General features: G+C 49.2%; 1 protein-coding gene across 4 annotated transcripts; it reads left to right on the top strand.

Moving 5' to 3' along the window:
* Window positions 1-4,664: 4,664 nt before the first annotated feature.
* Window positions 4,665-15,891, top strand: GSDMA (gasdermin A). 4 transcript variants are annotated; one of them, XM_043904447.1, is made up of 12 exons: window positions 4,665-4,820; window positions 6,680-6,898; window positions 7,079-7,259; window positions 9,142-9,307; window positions 10,462-10,558; window positions 11,194-11,241; window positions 11,633-11,659; window positions 12,191-12,211; window positions 13,115-13,269; window positions 13,735-13,849; window positions 14,711-14,784; window positions 15,301-15,891. In XM_043904447.1, the coding sequence occupies exons 2-12, from the start codon at window positions 6,685-6,687 to the stop codon at window positions 15,541-15,543; spliced, it is 1,341 nt and encodes a 446-aa protein (XP_043760382.1). In that variant the 5' UTR covers window positions 4,665-4,820; window positions 6,680-6,684; the 3' UTR covers window positions 15,544-15,891. The 4 variants fall into 4 exon arrangements, with proteins under 4 accessions (XP_043760382.1, XP_043760383.1, XP_043760385.1 ...); XM_043904448.1 differs by lacking the exon at window positions 12,191-12,211; XM_043904450.1 differs by lacking the exon at window positions 11,633-11,659.
* Window positions 15,892-17,347: the final 1,456 nt, after the last annotated feature.

Here is a 17,347-nt window from a genome sequence, read left to right on the forward strand (position 1 = left end):
GAAATGGAGAGGAGCTTCGTCTCCAAGTTTTCCTGGAAGCAGAGTTTCAAAGGCTCCACCTGGGACTCAGTCTCTTTAACCAGGATCTGGAGACTGTCCCATCTGGAGAGCCTAGGAATCATGACTGAGGAGGAAAGTTTCCCTTTCATCAGCCAGGAAATGGGTGGAGTTCCAGCCCTCGATGCAGCTGCATCTTCAGCCTGACAGGTCGGGAACCTGGCAGCAGAGGGCTGGGGGCAGCGAGAGCTGGAACCTTAAAGTTGGACATTGAGTTTGATGCATTTCTTCAGTTCTTCAGCATAATTTTGATTTGAGTAAGTATCACAGGCCATTGACCAATGTCTGCTCAGACAGGATTTGGGAGATATTTTGGGCTCCAAAGCTGATTTGGGAATTTGGCTTTTAAGGGATAAGAAAAGAGGCCGGGGTTTTACTTCATTCATGTCACAATCTGAAATCTGCACCCCAAAACTTCCAACCTCCCAGGAGAAATATAAAACATGATGGCTAGGGGCCCATTCTTTCTGCTCCTTCATCACTCCAGCCTGTCTTCATCCCTAGCTAGTCCACCTCCTTTTACTCAGCAAAGGTCTAGAAGCTTGTCTGGGCAGGGGGTCACTTCCCCTAAATGCTCCAACCTTCCCAAGTCCTTCTCCTTTTGTCTTCAATCTGGAGAAGGGGGTAGCAGAGGATAAGATGGTTAGATAGCATCACAGACTTAATGGATATGAATTTGAGCAGACTCTGGGATTAATGGAGGACAGAGGATCCTGGCAAGCTACACAGTCCATGGGATCTGGCCTACATACATATGTTATATGTGCTAAGTGGCTACAGTCATGTCCAACTCTTTGCAACCCTATGGACTGTAGCCCACCAGGCTCCTCTGTCCATGGGATTCTCCAGGCAAGAATACTGGAGTGGGTTGCCATTTCCTCCAAGGGATCTTCCCAGGAATTGAACCTGCATCTCATATCTCCTACACACACACACACACACACACACACACACACACACACACACACACACACACACACACACACACACACACACACAAATGAAGAAAATGGATAATCTGCAGGGTCTGCAGTGCACTCTATGGGTCAGGTTTTCAGAGAACAGGTGGCTGGGGCTTCCTCCCCTAAGTGTATTCCCTTCCCTGATCCCCTTGGCTGATCCCCCATCTCCTAGCAGCGACACATAAAGCACAAGCTTGGCGCAAAGCTCAGGGGTGATTATCACCCATTACTTCCCCTAATTTACCACCAGAGGGAGATAGAGAGCAAAGCCTGTTTCTTGCATCAGCACGGTGCCCCACCCTGGCTCCTGTTTCAACAAATCTCTATTAATTGACCTAAAGCGTTCTTACACATTAGTACAGTTTAAATTTTCTCCAGTACAATTGTGTCCCAGATTCCCCTGAACATAAACAAAGACTCTAAGGAAAAGAAGTCTCTGAACCCTAAAGGGATTGTGTGTGTGTGTGTGTGTGTGTGTGTGGTACTTTTTGCAGCTCATGGACAGTAGTCCACCGGGCTTCTCTGTCCATGGAATTTTCCAGGCAAGAATACTGGAGTGGATTGCCATTTTCTTCTCTAGGAGATCTTCCTGACCCAGGGATGGAACCCAGGTCTCTTGCGTCACATCTCCTGCATTGGCAGGCTGATTCCTTACCACTGCGCCAGCTGAGAAGCCCCAAAGGAATTCTGTGGTCTATTCCTAATGCTTTTACCAGAGGTTTTCTTAAGGAACTGGTAGTGATGGGGGTGGGGTAGAGGGGGAGGTTGACAGAAAGACAGGATATCCTGGGTGGATGGGAGGAGTAGCACAGGGACAAGCTGACAGAGATGTTTTTATGCCAAAAGCACAAGACCTTCAACTGGCTGCCTCACAAACCCTTATTTCTTCTCTGTGCCTTGAACCCTCAAAGACTCCAGCTTGCAACACCATCAGGCAGTGTGGGGAATGGAGCAATAGGATGGAGGTAGGTGGGAGCAGGCCTGGTAGATTTCAGATTGAAAGAAGGATGGCATGAGAAATAAAGGAGCAATATTGCTAGGTCAGAGGAGAGAAAGCTGGCTAGATGGATTTTGGGGGTCCCCAGGGAGAGCAGGTACAGGCGTGACTTTTTTTTTTTTTTGGCCGTGCTGCACAGTATGTGGGATCCTAGTTCCCGAACCAGGAATCAAACCTGTGCCCCCTGCAGTAGAAGTGTGAGATTCTTGACCACTGGACCTCCAGGCAAGTCCCCAGGCGTGACTTCTTGAAACCACTATTCTCCAAATCTTTGGAGAACGAGCTGGACTGGAAACCTTGACTTGCAGTCAGCGGGAGGAAGATAGACACCAGGAAGAAACTCCCAAAAGTCTGGCCAAGGCAATGGCGGCTGGGAAGAGGGTGGGGAGTGGGGCCACCTACTCTGGAGCTTATTAAGGGATGGGAGACTGCACAGCCCAGGACCACATGCTGGTTGCTATGGAATCACGTCCATGTGCTGAATAAGAGCTATAGAGAGGAAAAGATGAAAATCCAGGAAGAACCAGGAAACGAGACGTGGAGAAGATATTACACAGACACACATTTCTGCATACACGTGCACTCATGATGGGAACTGCATGACTAATGACAGGCCTCCCACACACTCCAGCTCCCACCTTTTCTTCTAAGGAAAAGGGATGTTTGCTTAAGGTGATGGTTAGAGCTGTTGAAGGAGGAAGTATTAGATAGCTGCACAAGATGAGCACGGGTGGATAGAAAAGGAGGTGAACCGAAAGATGGAGGCAGAGGACATCCCTGGTGGTCCAGTGGCTAAGACTTCACCCTCCAGTGCAGGGGGTGTGGGTTGGATCCCTGGTCAGGGAACTAAGATTTCCACATGCCACAGGTTGCAGCCAAAAAGTTTAAAAAAAAAAAAATGAGGTTGGGGGCTTCCTTTGTGGTCCGGTCATTAAGAATCCACCTGCAAATACAGGGGACACAGGTTAGATCCCTGCACCAGAAAGACCCCTCATGCTGGGGGGCAACTAAGCCTGTGCACAACAACTACTGATCCCCACACCCCCGAGAGCCGGTGCACTGCAACAAGAGAAACCCCCGCCATGAGAAGCCCATGCATCACAACTAGAGAAAGCCTGCACATAGCAACAAAGACCCAGTGCAGCCAAAAAATTTTTAAAGTAATAATTAAAAACAAAAAACCCCCACAAAGTTGTATTCCTACAAAGTTAATACACAAAAATCAATTTAAAAAAGAAAGATAGGAGGCAGGAAACAGATGCCCAGCAAGGGCAAGGTCTTGTCTTGTTTCAGGACCCAGAGAAGAGAGATTTGGGAGCAACTGACATACTGACTGAGACTCTGGGGATAAAGGTGAAGTAGTTAAGTTTTTAGAACTTTGGCTGAGAGTGATGTGATCTAATCTCTCCCATTCACCACCAACCCCTCAAGAAAATCTCCACTGAAGACCTACCTTATTCTTCATGGCCTTCAAGGTCACATTTCACTTTTGGTAGGTGATATTGAGGAGAGCCTCCAGGCGAGAGCATGAAGGCTCAGTGGTATTCAGGTTTATGTGCAGATGGACAGTCACAGATCCCAACAACATAGGAGCCTTGCTTGTAAGTGTCTTGATTTGTTATCTAGGGACCTGTCATGTGTATAAAGTCTCCTTCACAATTCCTTCCAGGCAGAGATTTAAGATAAGAGCAAGACTTTGATGGGGAGGGATAAATTAGGAGTTTGGGGTTAACAGATACAAACTACTACATATAAAACAGACAAACAACAAGGTCCTACGGTATAGCACAGGGAACTATATTCAGTATCCTTCAGTACACTTTAATGGGAAAGAATATGAAAAAGAATACGTACATACATGTATAACTGAATCACTTTGCTATATACCTGAAACTAGCACAACATTGTCAATCAACTATACTTCAATAAAATTTTCAAAAACTATACTTCAATTAAAAGGAGATAAGAGCAAGACCTGAGTAAGCAATGATGAGGAGTCTGAATTCCCATGACAAATACACATTGTGGGCTCTTTCATTAGCTCCACTGGGCCTCTGCCTGCGTATATGTGTATGTACAATACTACGTGAGGTATGGAGATACCGAACAGGAAGCAATGCGGGGAAACACTTGGTGTATCTCCGTCTCCCACTGCACAGACATAAGCTTCCAGCAGTGCCATAGATAGGTCTCTGTTTGACAAACAGGGCAGCGGACAGTTTTTCAGCTGCTCTGCTTGTTGTTGGAATCTGAGGACACACAGGATTTCTTATCCCCTCATCACACCCACAAGCCTCATCATGAATCCTAGATGCTTCCTGATGACCATGATGATGAAACAGACATGCCTGTCCCACATCACACACATGCATGTGAACACACACACACACACACACACACACACCTGCCTGTCCCCACTGCCTCTCTCTGCAGCCCCCTCCAAGGCACCTTCCTTCCTCTCTTCTCAGCCCATCAAGCCAAACTTCAGTCGCCGCCTCTCCCCCACCCACGCTGGCACCTGCCTGGCAGCACCTCACCCATCCCCTCAGCCCTCAGGAGGCCAGGGGCCGGGGCAGGGTGCATGTGGAACAGGTTGATGCTGTTCTCCCGGAAGTGGAGCAGCTGAGGGGTGGGGTCACTGGGGCAGGCGGGGTCCCTGGAAGCCTACATCCTTGCCTCCACAGAGGCATAAAGCCACAGCCTGACCTGGTGAGGGACGGTCATTCTCTCAGCCTACAGGCCCAGAGGGCTCCTAACCTTCACCCAAGACCCAGCTGCCAGATAGGACTCAGCACTGCTCCCTGGTAAGAACTTGATGACACCAGAGGGTAGGGGGCAGGGGGGGCTCTAGGGGTGAACAAGAACATGGGTGGGATAGGAAGGGCCTAGGAGTCCCATAGGGCCCAATGGAGTAGAAATGTTTTTTGTAGCATTTATTTATTTATTTGGCTGCACTGGGTCTTGCTAGATCTTTTAGTTGCAGCACGTGGGATCTACTTCCCTGACCAGGGGTCGAACCTGGGGCCCCCTGCATTGGGAGCATGGAGTCTTAGCCACTGGGCCACCAGGGAAGTCCGTGGGGTAGGAATCTTGACTAGCCTTGGGGAGGGAAGGGAGAGGTGGCCCCGTGAGCACTTCTCTGGTGAGGAGGAGACAGCAGTCACCCAAGACTTTCCTGGCTGGCCAGGTTGCCTGTCCCACCTGAGCCCTCCAAGGAATGAGGGATTAAAAAAGCGTGTTGGAGCATGGTTGTATGGTTGGCAGAATGGCCCCGTGTACCTGTGAGTGTGCCCCCGGCCTCCCTGACTCTGTGAGGTGCCCACAGCGGGTGGTGAGGTAGTTTCCAGCCAGCTGGTATGTCCTCTTCCACCCCTGGGGATAATTCAGCTGGGCCAGCTGGCTGACCAGCTAAAACACCTGGACTTGAACCTCAAAGGCAGGGACCAGAGGCCATGAACCTCTGGAGGCCGTGAACCTAATGCAGGCCCCGCACTCTCCAGGGTCCTCTGATCCTAGCTTATGTCTCCCATTGTTAGTTGCTTCAGTCATTGTCTGACTCTGCGAGGCTATGGACTGTAGCCCGCCAGGCTCCTCTGTCCATGGGATTGTCCCAGCAAGAATCCTGTAGTGGGTTGCCAGGCCCTCCTCCAGAGGATCTTCCCGACCCAGGGATCAAACCCGTGTCTCCTGCATTGCAGGCAGATTCTTTACCATCTGAGCCAGAGGGCTGCATTTCTTCATTCACCTCTTCATTCATTCTTTCCACACACATTTGTCAAGCTCCGCGTCTGCACTGGGCACTGTGCTTGGAGCTGAGGCCACAGAGATGACTAAGACCCACTTCCTGGCCTCGGGGAGGTCACGGTCAAATAGGTGAGGGTCAGGTAAACAGGTCACAGCCACATGAGGTGGCAGGTGTTTCAGAAGGACATGTACACAGTGCTTTGTGGACATGGGGTAGAGTCACGGGCTGCTGGAAGCGGGGAAGGAAGGGGTCACAGAGGAGTGACCCAAAGTGAGTCTTAAAGGACAAACAGGGATTCTAGATGGGAGAGGAGGTATTACAAGCAGATGGGCCAAGAGCAAAGAGCATCAAGATGTCTGGATCTGTTGAGTCGTACCTGGAGGGAGGCGGGTCTACCCATAGCTGTGAGCCAGGAGCAGAGCACATTAAGATATAGGGAAGTGACTCCCACCCAAAGAGAGAGCAACTGGGTGAGCAGCACCATTCCCTGGGTCCTCCTAGGCACAAGTGGTGGCTGCCTCCCTCCCCCAGATTCCCCAGGTGGTGGCTTTCACAGTTCACTGGTGGGGAGACAAGGTGGGCGTAGCTGAGTGAAAGGAGCTTTACTTCCATATTAATGAGATGTGCCAGTCAGGCTCCAAGTCCGTGAAGAAAGTGAGCAGGGAGTGAGCAAAGAGCCCTTCACAAAGAGAGGGGAGGTCTGGCTCCTCTAGCCAGCCTTGCAGCCGGGCAGGTTGTTTCAGCTCTCAGGGCCTCATTTCCTCACCATAAAACGAAGAATCCTCTGGTCCCTTTCAGCTCGGACATCCTGAGGATTCAGGCGTCTTTAAAGAGCCACCCTACCCCAGAGCCCATGGACTTGTCTTGGTGGGAGATGTCACCCTTCCTCCCAACTTATCACTTTCCCTCCCCGTACAGAGACAATGACCATGTTTGAAAATGTCACCCGGGCCCTGACCAGACAACTTAACCCTCGAGGGGACCTGACGCCCCTGGACAGCCTCATAGACTTCAAGCGCTTCCATCCCTTCTGCCTGGTGCTGAGGAAGAGGAAGAGCGCCCTCTTCTGGGGTGCCCGGTACATCCGCACCGACTACACCCTCCTGGACATTCTCGAACCTGGCAGCTCTCCTTCAGGTCAGCCTTGGCCACGGACTTGGGGACTGAGGGACGGGCTAGAGCCGACCTACCCGGAGGACCTGAAGCTGTCTCTGTCCAGGGGACAGCGGTGGGAGTCCTCTAGCCAGAAAGTTCTCGAAGGAGGCAGGGAGGAGGAAGCGCCTCAGCCTAACCCCCTTCATCTTCTCCCTCCTGCAGACCCAACAGATTCGGGGAACTTTGGCTTTAAGAATATGCTGGACGCCCGAGTGGAGGGAGAGGTGGATGTGCCAAAGACGGTCAAGGTGAAGGGGACAGCCGGCCTGTCCCAGAACAGCACCCTGGAGGTCCAGACGCTGAGTGTGGCGCCCAAGGCTCTGGAGACCTTGCACCAGGAGCGGTGAGACTCGGGGCAAAGCTGTGCGGTGAAAGGGTGCTCTGGGCTTTGAGTCAAAGGGCAGGGCCCTCACTCTGAACTTTCACCTATTGGTCACCCCAGAGGAGCTCTTGAAGATGACCCTTCAGCCTATGGGTGCATTTCCTAACCACTCCCCTCAACCCCAGCCCCATCCTTCCACTGCCTCCAATACCACCTCCCCACTGTCACGAACACCCCCCGAGGATGAATATTTTCACAGTAATGAGTTGCGTGGCCTTGGAAAAGTCACTTCACTTCAGCTTTCTCTCCTGAAAAATGATGAGTGTTCGATGAAATCCTCTAGGGTTTTTTCCCTACCATAAGACTCTATGAAAATACACTAAAAGGGGAAGAAATCATAAATGCTCCCTACTGTGATGTGAGCCCAGCATTTTCCTTGCATAAACAAAGCCCCCCACCCAGCCCCAACCCTCACCTCAGGAATGCTGCCCCAGCAGCACAAGGGGTGTGGCAGTTGCCTTGTCTGCAGGTTTCCTCAGATGTTTGACTTGACAAGGGAACTGACTTTTTAAGTAGTTAAGTGGTGGTTGAAAGGAAGTGAGTGCCGGGGAGGCAAGAAGAAAGGGCTGAGGTGCTTGGGGAATCATGCAGTTAACTCAGCATGTCTAAGTACAAAGCATTCTATTTGCTGCTGGACTACATAGAATACCTTTGCCTTGTGATTTCAGAGTGGGGGGAGGAAATGTACAACAGTAACTCTAACCCAAGGCTAGAAATATAAGTGCCAGAGGAGGGCTTTGCCTGAGTTTTGTGGCAGGTCAGAGGGACTTCTTGTCGGGGAAATGAGGACAGACTTCGCGGAGGAGGCAGCCCACAACCTAGGCCTTGAAAGTGCTCCATCCATAGTCGGGGAAATAAGATCCCACATGCTACACAGCGTGGCCAAAATAAATAAATAAATGCAATCCATCCATTAAAAAAAAACATTTTTTTTTAACCTATAGGGGCCATGAATAGCCAGTTTGGCAGAAGCAGGTAAGAGTAAAACAAGGGAGAAATGTAGGGAGAGCCAAGACCATGGAGGACCCGGGTCAAGGACACGTCTATGCTGCAGGCACCAGGGAGACCTGGCGATGCTCTGATGTGCTATGATTAATCTGGCCAAACGGAGGAAGGGTGTCAGAGGACAAAGAACAGGGAAGGCAGGCAGACCAGGCAAGACTTTGTTCCACTGCCCATCAGAGACAGAAACTCAGTACCGAGGAGCAGACAGAAAGAAAAGGGCTGAATGGATGCAAAGTCTCAAGGACAACAGAGTGGGTGGACTTGGCAGGGTGAGGGAGAGGATTTTGTCAAAGTGCACCTGATGGAGATCTAATGTGCAGCCTAGCCATGTTAGTAATTCTATATTGCAGGGAATTCTCTGATGGTCCAGTGGTTAGGACTCCGAGCTTTCATTGGCGGGAACCCGGGTTCAATCCCTGGTCAAGGAGATAAGATTCCACAAGTCAAAACAAAAAAATGGAGAGTAAGAAAGGACCCCCCCCAGGAGAGATGCACAGAACTAAGAATGGGGAGGAAAAAGAGGGGCATCCAAGGGAGAAACAAACAACCACGAGACCCCATTCTAGGCCAAGGGCTGTGCCCAAGGGTTCCCCAGTCTCTCTCTTCCTCCCCAGAGGTCGGTGTCATTATCCTCGTTTTATAGATGAGGCCACCCAGACTCAGAGAAGCTGCCCTGCCAGGAGGCGGGAGAGCTGGGTTCCAGCCTTTCTTGCTCCAGAGTCCTCACGCTTCCTGACACCCGCATGCCTCACTCCTGGGAATGACAGAAGAAAAGAGAAGAGCAAGGCCCAGATGGGGAGAAGCTCTGGACAGTTCCTTTCGGTTTCTCCTGTCACAGAAAGCTGATGGCAGAGCACCCGTTCCTGGAGGAGATGCGAAGCCGAGGAGAGAACCTGTACGTGGTGATGGAAGTGGTGGAGACCGTGCAGGAGGTGACCCTGGAGAGAGCTGGCAAGGCCGAAGGCTGCTTCTCCCTCCCGTTCTTTGCCCCGTTGGGGTTACAGGTTTGCCTCACGCACACACACTTACACTGAGTTTACCCTCAGAGGCTGCATTGCTTTGACCAATCCGCGCCCCCTGCCCCAGGATACTGAAAAGGACCCACTCCCTCCCCTTGCTCTTCAACGTCCAGACACCAGTTGGCCAGGAACCAATCATCCCTACGGTCAAGGTGCCCAGTTGGGTAGATTCGTGTGCCAGCTGCCACAGGGAGCTAGGAGGGAAGGGGAAACTCACCTTACAGTGCTCCCAATCTGTAAGAAAGGCGTCCTTGCTGCCAGAAAGGTCTCAGTCTCATGAAGGAGACACAGAGGTGAAAGGCCAGAGAATACAGGCTTGGAAAATTCAATGTAAATAAGTAGTCTTTACTTACCTATATCTATACTGTGTAAGTATAGATCCAAAAAAAAATGCAAGGAGTTGAAACCAGTCAATCCTAAAATAAATCAACCCTGAGTGTTCACTGGAAGGACTGATGCTAAAGCTGAAGCTCCAATACTTTGGCCCCCTGATACAAAGAGCTGACTCATTGGAAAAGACTCTGATGCTGGGAAAGATTGAAGGCTTCTAAAGGAAATGATAAAGGATGAGATGGTTAGATAGCATCACTGACTCAACGGACATGAATTTGAGTGAATTCTGGGAGATGGTAGAGGAGAGAGGAGCCTGGCATGTTGCAGTCCATGGAGTCACAAAGAGACAGTCATGATTTAGCAGCTGAACAACATACTGTGTAAATATTCAAGGGCTGAGTTGGAACCAGGAGTAAGGATTAGTCATGGAAGGCTTCCTGAAGGAGGTGATCATGGGACTGATGGCAAAGAGGAAGAAGGAACCAGGGCCTGGATGGACGCTCTAAAGTGGGACAGGGATGCACAGGCAGGTGATGAACAGGTCTGCCCAGTTCCTTCATGTGTCTGAACCCGGAAGAGAGAAAGAGGTCATTAAAGGAGTGATCAGCAGAAATGAGCAGAAGAGCTCTGAAGCTCATTCCACACGGGGTGGAGAGGTGATCAGGGACACCACTGAAGGGTTCCTAACTTCTCATCTCCCCAAAGGCTTTTGGGCCTGGCCTTCCACTTGCCCTTTACCCCCTCACTCCCAACATCTCACATGTAGGATCTCTGCAGACTCACAAATCCTCATTTTCTACTCCTAGGGATCCGTAAACCACAAGGAGGCTGTCACCATCCCCAAGGGCTGCATCCTGGCATTTCGAGTGAGACAGCTGATGATCAAAGGCAAAGATGAGTGGGGTGAGCATGTTTTCCCCTGCAGACAAGAGTTACCCACACACTCCTAAGGCATCCTGCTCCCCTCTTGTGGCAACACTGGGGAAGGAGTAAAGGAGTATATTGTATTGTGGTCCAACCTCCACAGACAGAACTGTAGGGGCTGCTCTGGGAGTGAGGAACCCTGGATTCTGAGCACCTCCTGAGTGCTAGGCACCTTTGTTAGCAGGGAGAAGGGAGTACAGAGATGAACAAGCACAACCTCTGCTCTCAAGAATTCTGGGGCCAGGAGTTTCCTGGTGGTCCAGCAGTTAACTCTCCCTACCTCCACTGCTGGGGCCTTGGGTTCGATCCCTGGACAGGGAACTAGGATCTGGCATGCCACATGGCCAAACAAAATAGAAGTCTGGTGCTGATGGAGGAAACAGACACAGACACCAGGGCTAGAATGCAAAGTAGAAAATAGTGATATCATACGGAAAGGTTTACAGAGGAAGAAAAGGTTATTTCCAGCCGTAGAGACAGATCAGGGGATAATGTTGAGGTATTCAAAGATAGGTTCTTATCCTTTAGCAGAGTCCATGGGCTTGAGGCCAGAGAAAGAAAGTTGGGGCAGCTACTAAAAGTCCTTCTGCCCTCCCGACTCTTGTTCCTTACAGATATCCCACACATCTACAATGATAACATGCACACCTTCCCTCCTGGAGGTAAGTAAAAATTGCTTCCTGGCTTCCCACATGTTCCTCCCTACCCCTGACATTATCTGCTGACATCCTGCACCCTCTAATAGGGTATACCAGAAGCCCCCATGGAGCCCCCTGGCTTTGTTTCCCAAGGCTCTAAAAATATCCATCTTCAGCTTTAGGAAAGACAGATAGAGGCATAGACATGTGCCCAAGAGAGACAGAGAAACAGAAAGAGACCGGAAGGCACCATCGGAAGCAGAAATACTGGAGACAGTGTGTGTTCCCAAAATTGCAGGGGCGGATGAGCTCTGTTTTTATAATGATCACTGATAAAGCTGGCTTGACAACTGCTCTAGATAAAAAGACACAAAGAGGTTTTATGCTGACATATGTGCGTTGTTTCTGTCTTCAGAAAAGCCAGAAGATGAGAAGTTCACCCGTAAGTGTTTCCTGTCATTTCACTGGAACTTTCTTGATAGGATTTTAAAACTCCAGTGTTTTTCTTTCCTTCTCTCTGGGACTGACAAGGAATCTGGCAGAGCAGATCTCAGAAAAACTATTGTCTCTGAAACGTGGCAGGAATTCCAATAGCTTAGAAGAAAGCAGTGGAAGGGGGAAACTCTTTGGACAAGACTTCCAGGTGGTCAGATGCCTCCGACCTCTGTCCTCAAGGCCTTGGTAATAATGACCTGTCACATGCCCATCTGTGTCTCTGCTGCCCAGCGCCTGGGGCAGGAGCTGCTGAGTCACAGTAATGCCAACTCAATCCAAGTGCCCCTTTTCACAATGCCTTAGCTTCTCTGCTGCCCCATTTCTGCCTCCCACAAATGGTACAAGAGTATCTTTAAGACAGCTGGGACATCCCAGGAGACAGGATGTATTCCCTAACCTCCATTCATGTCCCACTCCCTGGGTATGACTACTGTTTGGGAGGATTGCCTTCTAATTGGATTTTTTTTTTTGCCTTCAGTTATCCAGGCATCTGATGTTGGTAAGGAATTTTGTGTTTCTCCCTAGATTTTGGCAGGAAGGCAGTGGAAGTAACCTTGGGCTGAAGGGAGAGGAAGACAAGTGCTGAGTCCCTGGTGGTGGGGCTTGGAGCCACTTCCAGGAAGCCACTCTTTCCAAAGCAGGCTGGATGTGTTCCTAGGATGCCGGGCCCCTAGAGGGGCAGGCCAAGGTTCAAGCTATCCCTAGCCAACCCATGTCCCTGGATTTAGACCCACTGCTCTTGGGGCCTCCCAGGTGCTGCTAGTGGTAAAGAATCTGCTTGCCAGTATAGGAGACATAAGAAACGTGAATCCAATCCCTGGGTTAGGAAGATCCCCTGGAGAATGGCATGGTAACCCACTCCGGTATTCTTGCCTGGAGAATCCATGGACAGAGGAGCCTAGCAGGCTACAGTCCATAGGGTCGCAAAGAGTTGGACATGACTGAAGTGACTTGGCACGCAGCACACACACACTTCTGAGCAGTCCCCTCCTGATCTTCATCCAGTCACCAAAATCACTTTGTCAATTGACTCTTGCGAAGAGAAAATAGACCTTCCTTCCCAACTCTACGGAGGGTCCTAGAAAAAGGAAGGCCAGTTGTCTACTGATCTGGGATGGAGCCTAGAATCTCAGGGGGAATGGATGCCTGGTTTAGATGATACTGTGGGTCCTGGCCCACCCCTCGATTCCCCATCTCCCCACTCAACACCTTAAGTCAAGTCTGGGGAATAACGTTATAACTGTGTACCTTGGTCAAGCAAAAAAAGAAGCCAGGCTGTAGCTGAGAGCAGAACTCAGGGGCAGCAGAGCCTGGGGGCCTGAGCAGGGCTGAGTGAAGGAGACTCGCCGGGAGGGCACATACTGAACTGATGAAGAGGATACCGCGTCTACTGTTCCCACAGGGGTGGTACACGAGGACTTCAGGACCCTAAAAGAAGAGGTTCAAAGGGAGACCCGGGAAGTGGAGAAACTGAGCCCAGAAGGGAAGAGCTCCCTGCTCAGCTCCCTCAGCAAACTCCTAGGGAAGAAAAAGGAGCTACAAGAACTGGAGCTCACGGTGAGGACCCAAGGGAAGGGTAGGAGATGCAGGAGAATGTAGGTGGTGCAGCTGGTGGGGGATCCCACAGACCTGGCAGAAGATGGTCGGTGGCCAGAGGAGTCGACAGTGGATGACTTCTCCAAGGCTGGTCAAGTGCCCCCCTCCCAGGCTGCCAGGGTCACCACTGTGCCCTGTGTCCCTCTGGAGATGGGCAAACAGTGATGATTCCCAGGCTTCCCCCTGATCAACAGAGGGTGGGCAGCAGGCCAGCAGGACCTCCTTTTGGAAGGGGGCTGGACCTTTCCTTTCCAGAGTCCAAGACCCAGGGACCAAGGAACCCAAGAGTCTAATACTTTTCAGGACTTGATATCTTGAAAAAGAACAAGGAAATGGAGACAGTTAACACACACCTCAAGGGACTGTCATGCGCCAGGCACTGTGCCCTCTCGCCATGTTCTCCTAGTCACCCAGCTTTCCCCACAGCTTGAAGGAGCTCTAGGCAAAGGACATGAAGAGACCCTGGAGGCACTCCCAAAGAATGTCCTGCTATCAAAGGAGGCTATGGATGCCATCCTCTATTTCCTTGGAGCCCTAACAGGTAAGTGGGGAGTGAGGTCTTCATTTATACATCTATTCAGTAGTAAGAATGAGTCACTAAATGAATTCTTAAATGAATGAATGAGTAAATAAATGCCAGGCAAATGATATTGCAGTTAAGTAGTTTATATCCACATTTTAAAAAATTGGTTTCATTCCTAAGGATTCACATGGTCACCATACCCTAGTCTTGCTAAAAGAGGTTGGGAAATAACCCTAGTTTTATCAGCCATATATTTAAAACTTCTGCATATCACTAAGCTCAGCACTTTAATTTCAATATCTGATAGCTTTAATCTGAGGATAACATCTTCTGATCTTACCCCTGAATTCTTTTTCCCTCTGCAAGAAACATTGTCCCACTTTGAAAAACACTCTGATCCTTCACATGTAAGCTGAGATGTTTGTTCCTTTAAGAAGGCTGCCCTAGGAGCTTCCCTGGTGGTGGCTAAGACTCCATGCTCCCAATTCAGGGGGTCCAGGTTTGATCCCTGGTCGGGGAACTAGATTCCACATGCCTCAACTAAGACCCAGCACAGACAGATTAATTGATTAATTAAAAAAAAGAAGAAACCTACCCTCAAACACCAAGACCAAAGTAGATCATCAGCTATGGCCCCTGTCACAGCCTATATTGTAATTGCACGTTATTTTGTCTTCTCCACTAGAATGCAGAGAAGTTTCTTGAGTGAGCATGATTTTCACCTAACACACCAAGCAAAGGTGCCTGGCCCAAAACAGGCGTTCCACCGTGGGTGAACATATAAATCAGTGAATGCTGAAATTCTGGAAGTACACCCATTTGGAACTTGTAGTTCCCTTTGCACCAACACACATCTCTCCCTCTGCTTTTTTTCTCCAGAGCTAAATGAAGCCCAACAGAAGCTGCTGGTAAAATCCATGGAGAAAAAGATCCTACCAGTGCAGCTAAAGCTGGTAAGAAAAAATGGCAGATGTTAGGGAGACTTTGGAAGGGAGTCAGCTATAACTGGTGGAAAGATACAATCTAACCTAATGACAGAACCATCCTACAGGGCCTCCATCTTATCCTAGGAGATCATGCCTACTTCTCATTTCTCTCCATGTTTCTTCCTGTTTGCTATTTCACAACTAGAGGTAGAGGAATGCGTTTCTGGGCAACTATCTGCGTTTTTCAGTCTGATCCTGGGAGAAGAGACAAAACTCTAGCTTGGTTTATTCCTAGTGAAGTGATGTGAGTCAACCTTAATGTCTCTGAGTCTGCCTCAATTCACTCCTCTGTAAAATGGGCCTAAAAATAAATGTGATGCCCATCCTACAAGGCTGTGAAAAAGCCCAGGCAGAGCTGTCATGTAATGTAACCTAAGGGGTTATAGTGAGAGAAGGTTAGCCCTCTTTGTTGATTTTGTGAGTTGGGAGAAACTAATAGCGGTTTCCAGGTCTTTCTTTTCATGCCGCTTTGTTTCCCTCCAGGTGGAGAGCACAATGGAACAGAATTTCCTCCAGGATAAAGAGGGTGTTTTCCCCCTGCCACCTGAGCTGCTTTCCTCCCTTGGGGAAGAGGAACTGACGCTCACAGAGGCCCTGGTGGGCCTGAGTGGCCTGGAAGTGCAGAGATCGGGCCCCCAGTACGCGTGGGACCCAGACACCCTCCCCCGCCTCTGTGCCCTGTACGCCGGCCTCTCCCTCCTGCAGCTACTGACCAAGGCCTCCTAACTGGCCTTTTCTATTCAACTCCTGCTTCCTTAATGCCTTCCCTACCTCGCTGTACCCTGCACTGACACCCAAGGGCATTTCAGAACCACCAGGCTAAGGATAATGGAAACTGTAGCTGATCACTCAATTCCCACTTGTCCAACTCTGTACATCCCCCATCCCTACTGCTCCACAGCGCATCCACAGATGCTTAAATTCCCTAATAGTGGAAACACTCAAACTTGAAAAACTATGAACCATTTCAGCAAATCCCAAATTAATTAATTTCCTATCCCAACCCCTCCCACTTATGATTCCAAAAATCAAACTGGAATTGATTTAAAAAATATTATTTCACTTTGAGTGAAATGTCTTTTGGTGTTTTTCCTTAAAGAATCTATCCTAAGGAAATTCTTAATTTGTGCCAGGAAAAAAAAAATAGACATTATCATACTCTATACAGATTATATGTACATGAACACTATTATGATGTCCTCAGACCAGCTAGAAAATGCTCGGAGAAGAACTATGAGTGTGTAGAATGTAGAATCTAGACTCTAGAATCAGAAGATCATCAAAGCAATTTGTCTTCCAAGAGGAGCCTCTGAGGTTCTCTGGACTTGAGTTAGGGACTGGGAAAGGTGAAGACATGTGGTACAAGCACAAGAGTAAGATGACTTCCAAGTTTATTGAGTAGAAAATGCAGGGGAATTCCCTGGCTCTCCAGTTGTTAGGACTCTAAGTTTCCAATGCCAGGGGGCCAGGTTTTATCCTCAGTCTGGGAACTAAGATCCCACAATCCATGCAGCCAAATATATATATATATATATATATTTTAATGCAGATAAGTAAAAAATAAATGGTAACCCAAGAATACTGGGTGGCTTCCCAGGTGGTACTAGTGGTAAAGAATCCACCTGCTAATGCAGGAGATGCAAGAGACTTGGGTTTGATCCCTGGGTCAGGAAGATCCCCTGGAGTAGGAAATGGCACCCCACCCCAGTAGTCTTGCCTGGAAAATACCACAGGCAGAGGAGCCTGGTGGGGTACAGTCCATGGGGCCGCAAAGAGTCAGACAGGATGGAGCATACACAAGAATAAGACTGATCCAAAATTTTTAAAAAGAAAATATTATCTTCTCATTCCAACTTTCCTTCTTCTGCCCTCAATTAGGGTGTTTGCAGGAGGAAGTGAGGTGGGTAGAATTGGCACATGGACGGGTTAACATACAAATTCAGTCTCGTAAAACTGCTAGGTTTATACCAGCCTCCTCTGCCTAAAGCTGGGTTTTAACGTCTTTCACTGATCTCTTTTAACGTAGTTTAATGGGTGGAATAATTTCTCCAAGGTTTTTGGCCCCAGGAGTCAGACTCTGCCCCTTCCTAGCCACCCCTCTCCAGGCTGGTTCCCTTACTCACCAAGAATTCAAGACCAACTGCCAAAAAATGTGTTAAGCCATCCTCCCCCATGCTGGGGCATCTTCCAAGGCCTGGATATATTGCTCAAGGACAGACTAGGTAGTTATCTGCTGACTTGATTGTTTTTCCCTTGTGATGTAAACTTAATAATGAAGTGAGCTAACACTCTAACTATCCAGAAGCGTAACCTCATAAAGATGAACAACAAAGCCCATCTGTTTTCTTCCACTGCCATTCTCATCTACCTATGGTTACAGATATGGTGTTATAAAGAACATGCTTTAGGGACTTCCCTGGTGGCCCAATGGCTAGCACTCCAAGCTCCCAATGCTGGGGGCCCTGGTTTCATCCCTGGTCAGGAAACTAGATCCAGCATGCTTCAACTAAGACCCAGCATGGCCAAATAA

This window comes from Cervus elaphus, chromosome 5 (assembly GCF_910594005.1).
Source record: "Cervus elaphus chromosome 5, mCerEla1.1, whole genome shotgun sequence".
Taxonomy (NCBI): domain Eukaryota; kingdom Metazoa; phylum Chordata; class Mammalia; order Artiodactyla; family Cervidae; genus Cervus; species Cervus elaphus.

What these genes read in the sequence shown, in the direction of transcription:
- GSDMA (XM_043904447.1), top strand. Translation starts at nt 6,685, where the DNA reads ATGACCATGTTTGAAAATGTCACCCGGGCCCTGACCAGACAACTTAAC. An exon ending in CAAAGGCAAAGATGAGTGGG is followed by an intron (nt 10,559 to 11,193) that starts GTGAGCATGTTT and finishes TGTTCCTTACAG; the next exon opens with ATATCCCACACATCTACAAT. An exon ending in GCACACCTTCCCTCCTGGAG is followed by an intron (nt 11,242 to 11,632) that starts GTAAGTAAAAAT and finishes TTCTGTCTTCAG; the next exon opens with AAAAGCCAGAAGATGAGAAG.